This window comes from Salvelinus namaycush, chromosome 3 (assembly GCF_016432855.1).
Source record: "Salvelinus namaycush isolate Seneca chromosome 3, SaNama_1.0, whole genome shotgun sequence".
NCBI lineage: Eukaryota > Metazoa > Chordata > Actinopteri > Salmoniformes > Salmonidae > Salvelinus > Salvelinus namaycush.
In genome coordinates this window covers 57,603,116-57,623,806 of record NC_052309.1, presented here as the reverse complement: position 1 = coordinate 57,623,806, position 20,691 = coordinate 57,603,116, and the positions used below count along the sequence as shown (strand labels likewise).

Genomic DNA, 20,691 nt, shown 5'->3' with positions numbered 1-20,691 from the left:
ATAAAATACTGCCACGGAATTCTAACCAAATCTTGTCTGCTAAATGAACTAGTGTAGCCCACAGCCATATGGCATAGCCAGATCAGGACCTAACCTAAGGACAATTCAGAGTAAGCAACTCTGTTCTAATGAAATCGACTACATCTTCTTAATTTCATGTTTCTTTAGACCTGTCTAAAATAAATAATGGATTTATTGTGGAAGTGTAGGCTATATTACATGGATTTATTAAACTTTTTAAAATGTAGATGTTCCAAAGGTCTGCATCAGTGGCTTGTAGGCTATGTGTGGAAGCCTGGAGATGCTAAATGTGTTATTTAATTAACGGTCAAATACCGTGAGACCGACAGTTATTTGCTTGACTATCACCGGCTGACGAAATTTCATGACCGCCACAGCCCTAGGAGGGGTTGCACTTTATTTTATGCTACAGTAATTACTAGGTATTTATTGAGAAATGACATGGTCAATTGATAAAATAGGAGGGGTCAAAGGGAAGGTATGGCGTCATTCACTGTGTGGAGTTAAAACGCAGTTGATCGAATTTAGGTGTTTTGTTTGATAATCTGCTTTAATGCTTTAACTATTTAGTCAACTCAGTTCTATGTGATTTCCTCTCGCCTCTCCCTCCAGGTGTCACGGCTTCTATGGGACATCCTGGGAGATGTGTGTGAGCCCTTCTACTACAGTCTTCTCGGTTTGGACCAGACCTCCACCACCAGGAGAGCACTGAAGGTAGTGTCTGCCATAGCTGCATTCCAAATGGCACTCTATCCAAGTAGTGGACCTCGAAGCTAGATCCACTGCTTTTTAAAAATTGTTCCCCTCTAATCAGGGACTGATTTAGACCTGGGACACCAGGTGGGTGCAACAAATTATCAGGTAGAACTATTTTCTATTGGTAGAACAGAAAACCAGCAGGCTCCGGACCTCGTAGGGTAAGAGTTGAAAACCCCTGCCCTATACACTTAGATAAAAAGGTGCTAAATAGATCCATATAGGGTTCTTCGGCTTGTCTCCATAAGGTAACACTTTTTGGAGCAAAGGTAGAACTCTCTATGAAGGGTTATTCTTAGAACCTATATCCTGGAGTCGCCTCACAAGTCCTCAACTGGCAGCTTCATTAAATAGTACCCGCAAAACACCAGTCTCAACGTCAACAGCGAAGAGGCGACTCCAGGATGCTGGCCTTCTAGGCAGAGTTGCAAAGAAAAAGCCATATCTCAGACTGGCCAATTAGAAGAAAAGATTAAGATGGGCCAGCATCCCGGAGTCGCCTCTTCACTGTTGACATTGAGACTGGTGTTTTGCGGGTACTATTTAATGAAGCTGCCAGTTGAGGACTTGTGAGGTGTCTGTTTCTCAAACTAGACACTCTAATGTACTTGTCCTCCTGCTCAGTTGTGCACCGGGGCCTCCCACTCCTCCTTCTATTCTGGTTAGAGCCAGTTTGCGCTGTTCTGTGAAGGGAGTAGTACACAGCGTTGTACGAGATCTTCAGTTTCTTGGCAATATCTCGCATGGAATAGCCTTCATTTCTCAGAACAAGAATAGACTGACGAGTTTCAGAAGAAAGTCCTTTGTTTCTGGCCATTTTGAGCCTGTAATCGAACCGACAAATGCTGATTCTCCAGACACTCAATTAGTCTAAAGAAGGCCAGTTTTATTGCTTCTTTAATTTAGACAACAGTTTTCAGCTGTGCTAACATAATTGCAAAAGGGTTTTCTAATGATCAATTAGCCTTTTAAAATGATAAACTTTGATTAGCTAACACAATGTGCCATTGGAACACAGGAGTGATGGTTGCTGATAATGGACCTCTGTACGCCTATGTAGATATTCCATAAAAAATCTGCCGTTTCCAGCTACAATAGTAATTTACAACATTAACAATGTCTACACTGTATTTCTGATCAATTTGATGTTATTTTAATGTACAAAAAATGTGGCTTTTCTTTCAAATAAAAGGAAAACTTTTGAACGGTAGTGTAGGTATAGTTAAAAAAAATCTCACACCTATCTTTTTAAACGTATCAGATTATTAAAACTCCTGATGTTGAAGTTTTAACACTGAGGTAAACACTTATGCTCAAGAACTATAAAACTATGAAAAATATATATAAAAAAGCTAATTTAGATTCAGAACAGTGTATGTAGAACCCTTTTTGCCTTTCAAATAATCATTCTTCCCATAAAGAATCATCAAAGAACCTTTTCTTTAAAAAACGGTTCTAGGTAGAACCCTTTGCCTTACAAATAACTCTCCGTTTCCAAAAAGGGTTCTAAAGAGGAAAACAGTTCTTAGTAGAACCCAATCCCTCCACAAATAACTATTTAGAACCCTTTTTTCTAAGTGTGTAGTGCACTACTCTTGACCAGGACACATGAATTACAAATGCATCTGTTCTCAATGACAAGGTCCATTGATGTGTACTAGGCCTACTTATTCATGTTATAGAGTAGACTCCACTCCACCAATATAGTTGAATTACAGTATCAACACTGCTAAAGTTATACCACTGCTTAACTTGCCATAGAATGTAACTGTGACTGCTGTGATGTGCTAACCAAGCTGTATTCATCTCTCTCGATCTCTCACTCTTTATATCTCTCCCCACTCCCAGCAAGTGAATAAGTTGTTGGAGGGGGATTGTTCGTACAGGGAGCAGAGCTGTCTCTATCCGTGGGCCTCTCTGTTCATCTGGGCTGTGCTGCAGAACCGCAGCGAGATGGCCGTCTACTTCTGGGAGATGGTAATTTATTTATTCATTATTTTATTTAACCTTTATCTGACCAGGTGAGTCAGTTACGGATGTATGGGAACAGGCAGCTGTAATGACAATGATAACAATGACTCTCTAATGGGTTCTTCTTTCTATAGCCAGAGGACTCCTGGCTTTAGAATATCTCCAGGAGTGATACGTATCATGTTCGTCTTTATCTGTTGCCTAGCACTGTCTTTTTTGCAAGCTAGGGCCATCTACTTTAATTGCTGCCTTTCTTCCCAGTAGCCTACTTGGTGTGTGAACTGCTGACTGCTATTAATCCAGGTCGCAATTGTAAATGAGAACTTGTTCTCAACTTCCTTACCTGGTTAAATAATGGTGAAATAAAAAACTAAAATAAAAAACCTGAAGATGATTGTTCAAATCAAATCTAATGTTATTGGTCACATACACATATTTAGCAGATGTTATTGCGGCTGTAGTGAAATGATTGAGTTCCTAGCTCCAACAGTGCAGTAGTATCTAACAATTCACAACAACACACACAAATCTAAAACTAAAAGAATGGAATTAAGAAATATATAAATATTAGGACGAGCAATGTCGGAGTGGCAATGACTAAAATACAGTAGAATAGAATACGGTATATACATATGAAATGAGTAAAGCAGTATGTAAACATTATTAAAGTGACTAGTGTTCCATTATTAAAGTGACCAGGGATTCCATGTCTTTGTACATGGGGCAGCAGCTTCTAAGGTGCAGGGTTGAGTATGCAGGGTTGAGTAACTGGGTGATAAACGGCTAGTGATGGCTATTTAACAGTCTGATGGCCTTGAGATAGAAGCTGTTTTTCAGTCTCTTGGCCCCAGCTTTGATGCACCTGTACTGACCTCGCTTTCTGTATGGTAGCGGGGTGAACAGGCCGTGGCTCGTGTGGTTGATGTCCTTGATGATCTTTTTGGCCTTCCTGTGACATCGGGTGTTGTAGGTGTCTTGGAGGTTAGGGCAGTAGGGCAGAACGCACCACCCTCTGGAGAGCCCTGAGGTTGCGGGCGGTGCAGTTGCCGTACCAGGCGGTGATACAGTCCGACAGGATGCTCTCAATTGTGCATCTGTAAAAGTTTGTGAGGGTCTTAGGGGCCAAGTCAAATTTCTTCAGCCTCCTGAGGTTGAAGAGGCGCTGATACGCCTTCTTCACCACACTGTCTGTTTGGGTGGACCATTTCAGATATTCAGTGATGTGTACGTAGAGGAACTTGAAGCTTTCCACCTTCTCCACTGCGGTCCCATCGATGTGGATAGGGGCGTGCTCCCTCTGCTGTTTCCTGAAGTCCATGATCAGCTCCTTTGTTTTATTGACGTTGAGGGAGAGGTTATTTTTTCCTGGCACCACTCCGCCAAGGCCCTCACCTCCTCCCTGTAGGCTGTCTCGTCATTGTTGGTAATCAGGCCTACTACTGTTGTGTCGTCTGCAACTTGATGATTGAGTTGGAGGCCTGCGTAATCACGCAGTCATGGGTCAACAGGGAGTACATGAAGGGGCTGAGCACGTGCCCCGTTTGTGTTAAGGATCAGCGAAGTGGAGGTGTTGTTTCCTACCTTCACCACCTGGGGGCGGCCCGTCAGGAAGTCCAGGATCCAATTGCACAGGACGGGTTTCAGACCCAGGACCCCAAGCTTAATGATGAGCTTGGAGGGTACTATGGTGTTGAAGGCTCAGCTATAGTCAATGAACAGCATTCTTACATAGGTATTCTTCTTGTCCAGATGGGATAGGGCAGTGTGCAGTGCGATGGTGATTGCATCGTCTGTGGATCTATTGGGGCGGTAAGCAAATTGAAGTGGGTCTATGGTGTCAGGTAAGGTAGAGGTGATATGATCCTTAACTATGATCCTTAACTTGCCTCTCAAAGCACTTCATGATGACAGAAGTGAGTGCTACAGGGCGGTAGTCATTAAGTTCAGTTACCTTTGCTTTCTTGGGTACAGGAACAATGGACATCTTGAATCAAGTGTGGACAGCTGACTGGGATGGGGAGAGATTGAGTATGTCCATTAACACCCCAGCCAGCTTGTTTGCGCATGCTCTGAGGATGCGGCTTGGGATGATGTCTGGGCCGGCAGCCTTGCGATGGTTAACAAGCTTAAATGTCTTACTCACGCCAGCCACGGAGAACGAGAGCCCCCAGCCCTTGGGAGTGGGCAGCGTTGGTGGCACTGTGTTATCCAGGTGCCCTTAGAGAGTCCTTATATGAGCTTGATACCTTGATAAGCTCATTTTCTGACGATGGCTCACCGCTCTTCGTATTTCAACCTCCCGACGTCTGCCTTCGATTCATTTCTTTCCAACTCCTTCCTTCTTTTGACTTCACCCTTTTCCAGGCCCTTCCTACTCACAAGGCAGGCAATACGCTTGACCTCATCTTTACTAGAGGCTGTTCGCCTACTAATCTCACTGCAACCCTCTCCAGGTATCTGATCACTACTTTGTTTCCTTTTCTGTCTCCCTTTCCTCCAACCTTAGCCACTCAGCCCCTACCAAGATGGTCAAGTGCCATTGCACTTGTTCTGCTAAATCCTTTTCCCTCCTGTCTCCTGGCTCTGCCTCTTCGACCCTCCTCTCCTCCCTTTACGCATCCTATGACTCGCACTGTCCCCTTTCCTCCCGGCCAGCTTGGCCCTTCCCTCCTGCTCCGTGGCTAAGTGCCTCATTGAGAGCTTACAGAACAGGGCTGCGGGCAGCTGAGCAAAAATGGATCCAAACTAAACTTCCAGAGGACCTATCATCCTTCCACTCCCTCCTATCTACATTGTCTTCCTCTGTGTCCACTGCTAAAGCCACTTTCTATCACTCTAAATGTCAAGCTTCTGCCTCTAACCCTAGGAAACGTAATCCCCCCCCTCCCTCTAATGACGACTTTGTCAACCTCTTTGAAAAGAAGGTTGAAGACATCCACTCCTCATTCAATCAGCCTATTGAGTACACTGGTCTCATTCACACATAACTACCCTACGCCTTGAGCTCTTCCACCCCTCTCTCTCTCCAGATGAAATCCTGCGACTAGGGGTGTCAGGCCGCCCGATAACCTTGACCACATTCCCTCCTCCCTTCTCCAGACCATTTCTGGAGACCTTCTTCCATTCCTCACTTCCCTCATCAACTCATCCCTGACCACTGGCTGTGTCCCCTCTGACTTTAAAATGGCCCGAGTCGCTCCTGTTCTCAAGAAACCAACACCTCGACTCCTCTTTGTCGTCAAATACTACAGACCGGTATCCGTTCTTTCTTTTCTTTCCAAAACACTTGACCAACTCTCTCAATATCTCTCTCAGAACGATCTTCTTGACCCTAACCAGTCAGGCTTCAAAACGGGTCACTCAACCGAGACTGCTCTTCTCTGTGTCACGGAGGCTCTCCGCACTGCCCAAGCTGACTCTCCTCTGTTCTCATCCTCCTAGATCTAGTCACTGCCTTCGACATGGTGAACCATCAGATCCTCCTCTCCACCCTCTTAGGGCTGGGCGTTTCTGCACACTCTTGGATTGCATCCTACCTGGTAGGCCGCTTCTACCAGGTGATGTGGAGAGGATGTACTCTCACTACTGGTGTCCCCCAGTGCTCAGTTCTAGGCCCTCTCTTCTTCTCTCTATACACCAAGTCACTCGGCTCTGTCATATCCTCACATGGTCTCTCCTATCATTACTAAGCGGCTGGCACTCAACTACCTTTCTCCTTCCCCTCGTCTGACACTCAGGTGTCGACGCGCATCTCTGCGTGCCTGGCAGATATCTCAGCTTGGATGTTGGCCCACCACCTCAAGCTCAACCTCGACAAGACTGAGCTGCTTTTCCTCTCGGAGAAGGCCTGCCTGCTCCAAGACCTCTCCATCACAGTTGACAACTCCACAGTGTCCCACTCCCTGAGTGCAAAGAACCTTGGCATGACCCTGGACAACACCCTGTCGTTCTCTACAAACATCAAAGCAGTGACTCACTCTTGCAGGTTAATGCTCTACAACATCCCCGCTTGTGCCATCAAACACCTGCAACTTACGTGAACACCAGCCCGCCTGGTGTTCAACTTTCCCAAGTTCTCCCATTTCACTCCACTCCTCCGCACACTTCACTGGCTTCCAGTTGAAGCCCGCATCCACTACAATACCATGGTACTTGCCTATGGAGCAGCAAGAGGAACTGCCCTTCCCTACCTTCAGGCTATGCTCAAACCCAACACCAAACCGAGCACTCCGTTCTGCCACCTCTGGTAACTTGGCCCTCTCATCCCTATGGGAGGGCAGCTCCCGCTCAGCCCATTCCAAGCTCTTCTCTGTCTTGGCACCCCAATTGTGGAACCCTATCCATCTTTCCGAAAACATCTGAAACCCGACCCCTTCAAAGTGTATCTTAAATACACTTTGTCCCATCTATCTATGTTAAGATGAACGCAGTAACTGTAAGTCGCTCTGGATCAGTGTCTGCTAAATGACTAAAATGTCAATGTAAATACTTGAAGTTAAACTAATCTGTAGAAAAATTCATTAATTTACGAATGCACAGACTAATTTTAGCATTGATCTCTCCCCTTTTTATATCCACTTCCCTCTCCCCCTCGTTCTCTCTTCAATCTCTCTGCCTCTCTCTCCCCCCTCTCCCTCTCTCTTCCAGGCAGGGGAGTCTGTCCACAGTGCTCTGGCAGGCTGTAAGATTCTGAGGGAGCTGTCTAAGCTGGAGAGTGAGACGGAGACCAAGCTCTCTATGAAGGAGCTGGCCCAGAAGTTTGAGAACTTGGCCCTTGGTGGGTGAGCCTTATCCTGACTGTGTGGTTGTACTGTGAGGATGTCAATGTAGTAGTTCTCAACTCTGTTATGCATACATGTGAGCAGCTTGTATTTTGTTGAGTGAAGGTTACCCCATAAGTAGTAGTGGTAATAGTAATAGTAGTGAGTCCGCATCAGACCGCAAGGGACCACCTGTTCTGAAAGTCTGCTGGACGGCATCCCAGTCTGGGACCATTTGCATTGCTTTCACACTCAATGTCTTCAAGATGAGGACTGAAGCAAACCAATCTGAACTCCTAATGTGAAAACCTGTGACCCGTTTCTTGTCTCTTCAGAAGTCTTCAGTGAGTGAGTGTTAACCCTTTAATCATCTCTCTAGACGTGTTCAGTGAGTGCTACCAGAGCAGTGAGAGCCGCTCTTTCACCCTCCTTATAAGGCAGTCTCCGGTGTGGGGCAAAGCTACCTGTCTACAGATGGCCACCTCAGCTGACGCCCGCCACTTCTTCAGCCACGATGGCGTGCAGGTCTGCACTAAACTCAGGGGTTAGAGGTCAAGGTGTCTGTGTGTGTGCTTTGTGTGTGTGCGTGCATACGTGTGTGTGAATCTTGAATCAAATCAAATGTATCACATGCTTCGTAAACAACCGGTGTAGACTAACAGTGAAATGCTTACTTACGGGTCCTTTTCCAACAAGATGAAGAGTTAAAGATATAACATGTAATAATCTGTGTGTGTGATCTGTGTTCACATTAATTTTATAAAACTAACCAGCCCCTTAGATTTCCAAAGTGTGTGTGTTAGAACATGGAGGGGGGTTAATTGAAGTTTCTCTACCAACTCTGCTACTACCTCTTCTTCTGGCAGTCTCTGCTGTCTCAGATCTGGTGGGGAGACATGAAGAGGAGCACGAAGGTCTGGAAACTGGTCCTCTCCTTCTTCTTACCCCCCCTCATCTACACCAACCTCATCACTTTCAGGTTAGTGGCTACCTGTGTCTGTCTGACAATTTCCAATCCATTAAAGGTGCAATATGCAGAAGTCACGCCACCATTTTCTGGTTGCAGGAATTCTAATACTTAGCCTAATTTCAGTTTATGTGACAAAACAAGCAATGTATAGTGTAGAGAATCATTGTACCATCTAAACTGCTGTGGAATATATTTGAATTAACCAAAAATATAGTATTTTCAGCTGGAGTACAAAACGGAAAGTAAAATACATAAAAACAAAACGTAAGAACGGGAAGCATAGAAATTGCATACGTAGATGAGATCTATCGCTTCTTAGACTTGCTTTCAATGAGAATGAAATATCTATAACTCACATTTCTATGTGAATTTGGTCAGGTCGCCCAAAAAGTTACATATTTATGCACAATAAGCATTAAGATACAGAGAAGATTGGCTGCCCACAAATACTGCAGTTTACTATAATATTTACTATAGAATTCGGTAGTAAACTGTAGTATACTGTAGAATACTATATACAGTACTACACACTGTAGTATCCCTTGATCATGTTTACTATATCATTTTGTAGACTACTATAGTAAATACTACAGTACTGTCCTCAAACAACAAAAGCACAGTCTGCAAAAACAAAGATAATAAAATAAGAACACTACAGTATAATACAGTCTGCAAAAACACTACAGTAATTACTATAGTATATACAAAAACATTTTACTACAGTATTTATACTATAGTAAACTGCAAATGGGGTGGCAGGTAGCCTAGTGGTTACAGCGTTGGGCCAGTAACCGAAAGGTTGCTAGATCCAATCCCCAAGCTGACAAGGTAAAAATCTGTCGTTCTGCCCCAGAATAAGGCAGTTAACCCACTGTTCCTAGGCCGTCATTGTAAATAAGAACTGACTTGCCTAGTTAAATAATGGTTAATAAAACAATTTAATATATAAAAAAATACTATAGTATACCACAGTTATATCTGCAAAAGCGCTATAGTCAAGGCCGAGATTGGAAAAATGTGAGTTCAAGACCATGATTGTAATTGTGTCAAATGTCACCATAATAACAGTTCAAAATGTCCAGTATTTATGTGTTCATACACAATATATACAAAATGATGTGGACACCCCTTCAAATTAGTGGATTCGGCTAGTTCAGCCACACCCGTTCCTGACAGGTTTATAAAATTGAGCACAGCCATGCAATCTCCATAGACAAACATTAGCAGTAGAATGGCCTTACTGAAGAGCTCAGTGACTTTCAACGTGGCACCGTCATAGGATGCCACCTTTCCAACAAGTCAGTTCGTCAGATTTATGCCCTGCTAGAGCTGCCCCGGTCAACTGTAAGAGTTGTTATTGTGAAGTGCAAACGCCTAGGAGCAACAATGGCTCAGCCGCGACGTGGTAGGCCACACAAGCTCACAGAACGGGACCGCCGAGTGCTGAAGCTGTTTGAGCTAGGCCACTTAGTTCCAGTGAAGGAAAATCTTAACGCTACAGCATACAATGACATTCTAGACTATTCTGTGCTTCCAACTTAATGACAACAGTTTGGGAGACCAACTCCATGTTGGTCTCCCAAACTGCCCTTAATTCTCCCAAAATGCCCTTAATTTTGGAATGAGATGTTCGACGAACAGGTGTCCACATATTTTTGGTCATGTAGTGTATTTGACCCGAGAACCTCGATTCAGTCTTATGTTGCAAAATTAGAAATTGTGTGTTTTTTTTTTTACATTGGATAAAAGTATAGACTCGGGGCTAAAAAAAAATGGTATATCATACACTGCAGTTGAGGAACAACGGGAAAGTAATTCTGCTTTGAAAGATGATAAACTTGTAACCTCACTTTTGAGAAAATGGCCCTTGAATGTTTGGTACACCTACTGGAGAGCTCTTTGTCTAAACTTATTCAGCATCTTTCACACCTTCCTTAAGCCTTAGCCCCGCCCATCTCATTAAGGATTCACATGTGCGGCCATGTGATAAACAGAGTGAATAAGGTAGTGTAGTAAACAACCAAAGATTTCAAGACTAAAAGTGATGAAAGTAGTAGACTACAATAAGGAAAAACTCCAGGTAAAAATACACTTTATCTAGTCCTTGGACTATATCCTAATCTGACTTTGGTGCAGGTCATTTTGTTCTTCATATTACCATCTCTGGTAAACACACACTATATAAAATAAAAATCTATGTTTTTTTGTCACATGCACAGGATACAGAAGGTGTAAATGGTCAAGTGAAATGGTTACTTGCATATTTGCATAGTAGTAATATCAAAAATAGAAAGTGTCCAGATAATTAAAAAAAAGTATTATTAGATGATGCTTACCCAGACACACTTGTCTAAATTATAACCACCCCTCAGCCACATCTAGCTAAGTGGAGTGGTCACTTTTGTCTAGATCTAGACGTGTACACATGTTATTGTCTAGAAATGTACACATGTTCATGAAATACAATAGATGGCCGTAGTCACCCCCAGACACACCTGGCTAACTTGATGGGTCATGTAATCATCTGGCGGAGTAGAGTCTTTTGTTTAGATTTGTAGCTAGCTAGCTAGCTAGCTAGCTAAACAACAAACCACAATCCCAACCCATACTACTAGCAATACAAACAGATTGTCATAGCTAGCCACCATGCATGAAATGCTGTAGTATGAATCTGCAGGCAGCTAAAGCTAACCAACTAGGTTTCATGTTAGCTAGCTAACATTAGGCTATAACTAGCAATGCAAATGGGTTTCTGAGATACTAATAATATTACTACACAGATCATGCACATAACATTAGCTAGCGAGACAGCAAGCTAACATTTGCTAGCTATCTACCAGTATGCTTTAACTTGCAATGAAAACAACTTTGATAAAATTATAAACGTATAACATCTGAAAGTGTATCTAGACTCCTACCCATGTACTGTACATGGATGAACGCTTCACTGCAGACTGGAACCCCTTTTCAGTAAGAAGTCTTGTGTAATTTCCGTTTTGTTTGTAGAGCTTGTTTGGGCCATGTTGTGTTACGTCACTCCTGTTTACTCTGACCATGTGCAGAAAGTGGTCCATCACAACTTTTTCCTACTGATCTTTGTCGATAGCGCCTACTAAATTCAGGGCAGCAATGTTGTTGAGAGCACGAGCAACACTTTTGCAGTTCTCTATGGCTAACGTTATATCTTTAAAAAATCAGTGGTAGCTAGGATTATCTACACATAATGAGCAGCTCATGTTATAGTCTGATGCATACTACATGTCAGAGCAATCTGAACTCATCTCTCGGCATGTCCAGCCCATTCATTATCTCAGCCAATCATGGCTAGCGGGAAGTTTTTCTGACTTTTTCTGTGGCTAAACCAATTAGGCTCATAATTTAACAATTGTATTCGTATTTACAGATGGCATACAAGTTTGTTATTAAGGCACTTGAAAGTTCACTTGTTCCAGAAGGCATTTTGATCAACAACCAAACAAATAATACGTTTAAATGCCTCTCCTGTGAAGTAGATGTGTCACGACTTCCGCCGAAGTCGGTCCCTCTCCTTGTTCGGGTGGCGTTCGGCGGTCGACGTCACCGGTCTTCTAGCCATCGCCGATCCACTTTTCATTAGTGGGGAATTGAAACCAGGTGTGTAGAAAACAAAGACAAACCAAATGGAAAATGAAAAATCGATTGGCGATGGCTAGAAGACCGGTGACGTCGACCGCCGAACGCCGCCCGAACAAGGAGAGGGACCGACTTCGGTGGAAGTTGTGACAAGATGCAAGACATATGCCTAGTGTCCTGAAACGGGTCACATACAGTGGGGCAAAAAAGTATTTAGTCAGCCAACAATTGTGCAAGTTCTCCCACTTAAAAAGATGAGAGAGGCCTGTAATTTTCATCATAGGTACACTTCAACTATGACAGACAAAATGAGAAACAAAATCCAGAAAATCACATTGTAGGATTTTTAATGAATTTATTTGCAAATTATGGTGGAAAATAAGTATTTGGTCACCTACAAACAAGCAAGATTTCTGGCTCTCACAGACCTGTAACTTCTTCTTTAAGAGGCTCCTCTGTCCTCCACTCGTTACCTGTATTAATGGCACCTGTTTGAACTTGTTATCAGTATAAAAGACACCTGTCCACAACCTCAAACAGTCACACTCCAAACTCCACTATGGCCAAGACCAAAGAGCTGTCAAAGGACACCAGAAACAAAATTGTAGACCTGCACCAGGCTGGGAAGACTGAATCTGCAATAGGTAAGCAGCTTGGTTTGGAAAAAAAATCAACTGTGGGAGCAATTAATAGGAAATGGAAGATATACAAGACCACTGATAATCTCCCTCGATCTGGGGCTCCACGCAAGATCTCACCCCGTGGGGTCAAAATGATCACAAGAACGGTGAGCAAAAATCCCAGAACCACACGGGGGGACCTAGTGAATGACCTGCAGAGAGCTGGGACCAAAGTAACAAAGCCTACCATCAGTAACACACTACGCCGCCAGGGACTCAAATCCTGCAGTGCCAGACGTGTCCCCCTGCTTAAGCCAGTACATGTCCAGGCCCGTCTGAAGTTTGCTAGAGAGCATTTGGATGATCCAGAAGAAGATTGGGAGAATGTCATATGGTCAGATGAAACCAAAATAGAACTTTTTGGTAAAAACTCAACTCGTCGTGTTTGGAGGACAAAGAATGCTGAGTTGCATCCAAAGAACACCATACCTACTGTGAAGCATGGGGGTGGAAACATCATGCCTTGGGGCTGTTTTTCTGCAAAGGGACCAGGACGACTGATCCGTGTAAAGGAAAGAATGAATGGGGCCATGTATCGTGAGATTTTGAGTGAAAACCTCCTTCCATCAGCAAGGGCATTGAAGATGAAACGTGGCTGGGTCTTTCAGCATGACAATGATCCCAAACACACCGCCCGGGCAACGAAGGAGTGGCTTTGTAAGAAGCATTTCAAGGTCCTGGAGTGGCCTAGCCAGTCTCCAGATCTCAACCCCATAGAAATTCTTTGGAGGGAGTTGAAAGTCTGTGTTGCCCAGCAACAGCCCCAAAACATCACTGCTCTAGAGGAGATCTGCATGGAGGAATGGGCCAAAATACCAGCAACAGTGTGTGAAAACCTTGTGAAGACTTACAGAAAACGTTTGACCTCTGTCATTGCCAACAAAGGGTATATACAGTGGGGAGAACAAGTATTTGATACACTGCCGATTTTGTAGGTTTTCCTACTTACAAAGCATGTAGAGGTCTGTCATTTTTATCATAGGTACACTTCAACTGTGAGAGACGGAATCTAAAACAAAAATCCAGAAAATCACATTGTATGATTTTTAAGTAATTAATTTGCATTTTATTGCATGACATAAGTATTTGATACATCAGAAAAGCAGAACTTAATATTTGGTACAGAAACCTTTGTTTGCAATTACAGAGATCATACGTTTCCTGTAGTTCTTGACCAGGTTTGCACACACTGCAGCAGGGATTTTGGCCCACTCCTCCATACAGACGTTCTCCAGATCCTTCAGGTTTCTTGGGTTCAGGTTCCTTGGGTTCAGGTCTGGAGACTGGCTAGGCCACTCCAGGACCTTGAGATGCTTCTTACGGAGCCACTCCTTAGTTGCCCTGGCTGTGTGTTTCGGGTCGTTGTCATGCTGGAAGACCCAGCCACGACCCATCTTCAATGCTCTTACTGAGGGAAGGAGGTTGTTGGCCAAGATCTCGCGATACATGGCCCCATCCATCCTCCCCTCAATACGGTGCAGTCGTCCTGTCCCCTTTGCAGAAAAGCATCCCCAAAGAATGATGTTTCCACCTCCATGCTTCACGGTTGGGATGGTGTTCTTGGGGTTGTACTCATCCTTCTTCTTCCTCCAAACACGGCGAGTGGAGTTTAGACCAAAAAGCTCTATTTTTGTCTCATCAGACCACATGACCTTCTCCCATTCCTCCTCTGGATCATCCAGATGGTCATTGGCAAACTTCAGACGGGCCTGGACATGCGCTGGCTTGAGCAGGGGGACCTTGCGTGCGCTGCAGGATTTTAATCCATGACGGCGTAGTGTGTTACTAATGGTTTTCTTTGAGACTGTAGTCCCAGCTCTCTTCAGGTCATTGACCAGGTCCTGCCGTGTAGTTCTGGACTGATCCCTCACCTTCCTCATGATCATTGATGCCCCACGAGGTGAGATCTTGCATGGAGCCCCAGACCGAGGGTGATTGACCGTCATCTTGAACTTCTTCCATTTTCTAATAATTGCTCCAACAGTTGTTGCCTTCTCACCAAGCTGCTTGCCTATTGTCCTGTAGCCCATCCCAGCCTTGTGCAGGTCTACAATTTTAACACTGATGTCCTTACACAGCTCTCTGGTCTTGGCCATTGTGGAGAGGTTGGAGTCTGTTTGATTGAGTGTGTGGACAGGTGTCTTTTATACAGGTAACGAGTTCAAACAGGTGCAGTTAAAACCTCTTGAGCCTATGGGGGGTGCTATTTCGACTTTGGAAAAATGAGTTCCCAAATTAAACTGCCTCGTACTCAATTCTTGCTCGTACAATATGCATATTATTATTACTATTGGATAGAAAACACTCTCTAGTTTCTAAAACCGTTTGAATTATTTCTCTGAGTGAAACAGAACTCATTCTGCAGCACATTTCCTGTCAGGGAGTGAGATTTCAGAAATCGAGGTCCCTGTTCTGAGGTCAGTTTATAAGTCCCCATGTAAGCCATCGGGCTACATGCACTGCATACGCCTTCCTCTAGATGTCAGTAAGTGGTGAGAATTTGAATGGAGTGGATTGCGCAATCTGGGACCTTATATAAGACCGTGGAGCGGAAGTACCGTCCTTTTCAACGGTGCGCCTGGCGCAGTAGGGACATCAGAGTGGCCTCCTGCCAAGCTTTCGTTTTGCCAGTTCTATATCTCCGGTCATGTTTTTATTCGTTATAGTTGTTAAAGACATCATAAGGTAGTTAATTTCAACCGACTTATAGCAATTTATATCAGTTTATTGCGATTTTCTGGCATTTCTTTGTGACGCGCTTTCAAGAGTTGGACACCTTTCCGGCACATGTCGAACGTTAGCGGCTATTTCGACAGGACAAGAGGACATCTTTCAACCAAAAGACGATTGTTCTGGACAAAGGACACCTTTCCCAAGATTCTGATGGGAGTTCATCAAAAAGTAAGAACTATTTATGCTGATAAATCGTTGTTCTGTTGAAAAATGTTAAATGCATAAGCCGCCATTAATTTCAGTGTAGCCTTGCTTTAACGCACGCTGTATTGCGCAATAACGTTAATTTTAAAAATGTAACAAAGCGATTGCATTAAGAACTAATTTGTCTTTCATTTGCTGTCCACCCTGTATTTTTTAGTCAAGTTTATGATTATTTATTGATTAGAATAGGTGCCTCTCCAAGATGGCGCCCGACATTTTCTGGGCAGCTTGGCAACTTTTCTCATTGTATAACCACGATTTGTGCCGCTAAATATGCACATTTTCGAACAAACTCTATATGCATTGTGTAATATGATGTTACAGGACTGTCATCTGAAGAATTCTGAGAAGGTTAGTGAAAAAATTAATATATTTTGGTGGTGAATACGTTATCGCTATGTTTGGCTGGAATCAATGCTGTTGTGTGCTTTGCTATTGTGGTAAGCTAATATAACGCTATATTGTGTTTTCGCTGTAAAACACTTAGAAAATCTGAAATATTGTCTGGATTCACAAGATCTGTGTCTTTCAATTGCTGTACGCTGTGTATTTTTAAGAAATGTTTTATGATGAGTAATTAGGTAATACACGTTGCTCTCTGTAGTTATTCTAGTCGCTTTGGGGAGAGTTGTGATGGTGGCTGTAACGTTCGTCTTGTGGTGATTGAACGGACCAAGGCGCAGCGGGTGATGAATACATACTGAATTTATTTAACAGACGAAACACTGACAAAACACTAGAACAAACTACAAAACAATAAACGAAGGCAACAGACCTGAAACAAACGAACTTACATATAGACGAAGAACGCACGAACAGGAACAGACTACCTAAAATGAACGAACAAACGAAACAGTCCCATGTGGTATACACAGACACAGGAACAATCACCCACAAACAAACAGTGAGAACAACCTACCTTAATATGGCTCTCAATCAGAGGAAACGACACACACCTGCCTCTAATTGAGAACCATACCAGGCAAACCATTAACCCAACATAGAAAACACATAACATAGACTACCCACCCCAACTCACGCCCTGACCAATTAAACACATACAAAACAACAGAAAACAGGTCAGGAACGTGACAGAACCCCCCCCTCAAGGTGCGAACTCCGGGCGCACCCCTAAAACTCAAGGGGAGGGTCTGGGTGGGCATCTGTCCGCGGTGGCGGCTCCGGCGGTGGACGAGGACACCACTCCACCACTGTCTTTGTCCCCCTCCTTAGCGTCCTTTGAGTGGCGACCCTCGGCCCCGACCATGGTCCAGGAACCTTCACCAACGCCCCTCTAAAATAGAGGAGACAACTCAGGACAGAGAGGTAGCTCAGGACAAAGAGGTAGCGCAGGACAAAGAGGTAGCTCAGGACAAAGAGGTAGCGCAGGACAAAGAGGTAGCGCAGGACAGAGGGACAACTCAGGACGAATGGCAGCTCCGGACTGAATGGCAGCTCCGGACTGAATGGCAGCTCCGGACTGAATGGCAGCTCCGGACTGGAGGGCAGCTCCTGACTGTAGGGCAGCTCATGACTGTAGGGCAGCTCATGACTGTAGGGCAGCTCATGACTGGAGGGCAGCTCATGACTGGAGGGCAGCTCATGACTGGAGGGCAGCTCATGACTATAGGGCAGCTCATGACTATAGGGCAGCTCATGACTGTAGGGCAGCTCTGGCAGCTCCTGACTGGCTGGCGTCTCTGGCAGCTCCTGACTGGCTGGCGTCTCTGGCAGCTCCTGACTGGCTGGCGTCTCTGGCAGCTCCTGACTGGCTGGCGTCTCTGGCAGCTCCTGACTGGCTGGCGTCTCTGGCAGCTCCTGACTGGCTGGCGTCTCTGGCAGCTCCTGACTGGCTGGCGTCTCTGGCAGCTCCTGACTGGCTGGCGTCTCTGGCAGCTCCTGACTGACGGACGGCTCTGGCAGCTCCTGACTGACGGACGGCTCTGGCAGCTCCTGACTGACGGACGGCTCTAGCGGCTCCTGACTGACGGACGGCTCTAATGGCTCGGGACAGACGGGCGGCTCTAATGGCTCGTGGCAGACAGATGACTCAGATGGCGCTGGGCAGACAGATGGCTCAGATGGCGCTAGGCAGACAGATGGCTCAGACGGCGCTGGGCAGACGGATGGCTCAGATGGCGCTGGGCAGACGGATGGCTCAGACGGCGCTGGGCAGACGGATGGCTCAGACGGCGCTGGGCAGGCAGGCAGCTCAGACGGCGCTGGACAGACGAGCAGTGCAGGCGGCATTGAGCAGACGAGCAGTGCAGGCAGTTCAGACGGCACTGGGCAGGCAGGCAGCTGTGACCCGCTGAGGCGCACAGTAGGCCTGGTGCGTGGTGCCGGAACTGGTGGTACCGGACTGGAGACACGCACCTCAAGGCTAGTGCGGGGAGCAGGAACAGGGCACACTGGACTCTCGATGCGCACTATAGGCCTGGTGCGTTGTACCGGCACTGGTGGTACCGGGCTGAGGGCACGCACCTCAGGGCGAGTGCGGGGAGAAGGAACAGTGCGTACAGGGCTCTGAGGACGCACAGGAGGCTTGGTGCGTGGTGCCGGAACTGGAGGCACTGGGCTGGAGACACGCACCACAGGGAGAGTGCGTGGAGGAGGAACAGGGCTCTGGAGACGCACTGGAAGCCTGGTGCGTGGTGTAGGCACTGGTGGTACTGGGCTGGGGCCACGCACCATAAGGCGAGTGCGGGGTGCTGGAACTGGAGGTACTGGGCTGGGGCGGGAAGGTGGCGCCGGATATACCGGACCGTGCAGGCGTACTGGCTCCCTTGAGCACTGAGCCTGCCCAACCTTACCTGGTTGAATGCTCCCCGTAGCCCGTCCAGTGCGGGGAGGTGGAATAACCCGCACTGGGCTGTGTTGGCGAACCGGGGACACCATGCGTAAGGCTGGTGCCATGTACACCGGCCCGAGGAGACGTACTGGAGGCCAGATATGTAGAGCCGGCTTCATGGCACTTGGCTCAATGCTCAATCTAGCCCGGCTAGTGCGGGGAGGTGGAATAACCCGCACCGGGCTATGAACACGTACAGGAGACACCATGCGCTCTACTGCGTAACACGGTGTCTGCCCGTACTCTCGCTCTCCACGGTAAGCATGGGAAGTGGGCGCAGGTTTCCTACCTGCCCTCGCCACACTACCCTTTAGCCCCCCCCCCCAAGAAATTTTTGGGTGAGCCTCTCGGGCTTCCAGCCGCTCTGCCTTGCCAGCGCCTCATAATGCCGCCTCTCCGCTTTAGATGCCTCCAGCTCCGCTTTTGGGCGGCGACACTCCTCTGGCTCTGCCCAGGGTCCTTCTCCGTCCAGAATCTCCTCCCATGTCCATTCCTCCTTGAACCACTGCTGCTGTCGCTGTTGCCCGTTAACCCGCTGCTTGATCCGGGTTTGGTGGGTGATTCTGTAACGTTCGTCTTGTGGTGATTGAATGGACCAAGGCGCAGCGGGTGATGAATACATACTGAATTTATTTAACAGACGAAACACTGACAAAACACTAGAACAAACTACAAAACAATAAACGAAGGCAACAGACCTGAAACAAACGAACTTACATATAGACGAAGAACGCACGAACAGGAACAGACTACCTAAAATGAACGAACAAACGAAACAGTCCCATGTGGTATACACAGACACAGGAACAATCACCCACAAACAAACAGTGAGAACAACCTACCTTAATATGGCTCTCAATCAGAGGAAACGACACACACCTGCCTCTAATTGAGAACCATACCAGGCAAACCATTAACCCAACATAGAAAACACATAACATAGACTACCCACCCCAACTCACGCCCTGACCAATTAAACACATACAAAACAACAGAAAACAGGTCAGGAACGTGACAGTGGCTGCAATGGTAAACTATGATTTATACCTGAAATATGCACATTTTTCTAACAAAACATATGCTATACAATAAATATGTTATCAGACTGTCATCTGATAAAGTTGTTTCTTGGTTAGTGGCTATTTATATCTTTATTTGGTCGAATTTGTGATAGCTACTGATGCAGTAAAAAGATGGTGGAGTAAGAAAAGTGGTGTCTTTTGCTAACGTGGTTAGCTAATAGATTTACATATTGTGTCTTCCCTGTAAAACATTTTAAAAATCAGAAATGATGGCTGGATTCACAAGAAGTGTATCTTTCATCTGGTGTCTTGGACTTGTGATTTAATGATATTTAGATGCTAGTATTTACTTGTGACGCTATGCTAGGCTATGCTAGTCAGCTTTTTTACTGGTGGGGGTGCTCCCGGATCCGGGTTTGGGAGGAATTAGAGGTTAATACAGGTAATGAGTGGAGAACAGGAGGGCGTCTTAAAGAAAAACTAACAGGTCTGTGAGAGCTGGAATTCTTACTGGTTGGTAGGTGATCAAATACTTATGTCATGCAATAAAATGCAAATGAATTACTTAAAAATCATACAATGTGATTTTATGGATTTTTGTTTTAGATGCTGTCTCTCACAGTTGAAGTGTACCTATGATAAAAATGACAGACCTCTACATGCTTTGTAAGTAGGAAAACCAGCAAAATCGGCAGTGTATCAAATACTTGTTCTCCCCACTCTAACAAAGTATTGAGATAAACTTTTGTTATTGACCAAATACTTATTTTCCACCATAATTTGCAAATAAATTAATTAAAAATCCTACAATGTGATTTTCTGGATTTTTTTTCTTCTCATTTTGTCTGTCATAGTTGAAGTGTACCTATGATGAAAATTACAGGCCTCTCTCATCTTTTTAAGTGGGAGAACTTGCACAATTGGTGGCTGACTAAATACTTTTTTGCCCCACTGTATGTACATTTTGTGTATAATGTGTATATTCGTGTTGTATTGTGCAGGGCACATTTGAAAAAGAGACCTAGGTCTCAATATGTCTTCCCTGGTAAAATAAAGGTACAAAAATAAATAAACTTTTCCTTCACCACCTATCTTACAATATCGTTCAAAT

At 45.1% G+C, this 20,691-nt stretch overlaps 1 protein-coding gene across 1 annotated transcript in view; it reads left to right on the top strand.

Moving 5' to 3' along the window:
- The window catches only part of LOC120043945 (transient receptor potential cation channel subfamily M member 4-like), a 70,798-nt gene that overhangs the window by 34,761 nt on the left and 15,346 nt on the right, over positions 1-20,691 (top strand). The window contains exons 12-17 of the mRNA XM_038988543.1: positions 634-735; positions 2,626-2,754; positions 7,396-7,525; positions 7,888-8,033; positions 8,375-8,491; positions 18,212-18,219. Of these exons, the coding sequence (XP_038844471.1) occupies positions 634-735; positions 2,626-2,754; positions 7,396-7,525; positions 7,888-8,033; positions 8,375-8,491; positions 18,212-18,219 (632 nt within the window). The remainder of the gene's footprint in view (positions 1-633; positions 736-2,625; positions 2,755-7,395; positions 7,526-7,887; positions 8,034-8,374; positions 8,492-18,211; positions 18,220-20,691) is intronic.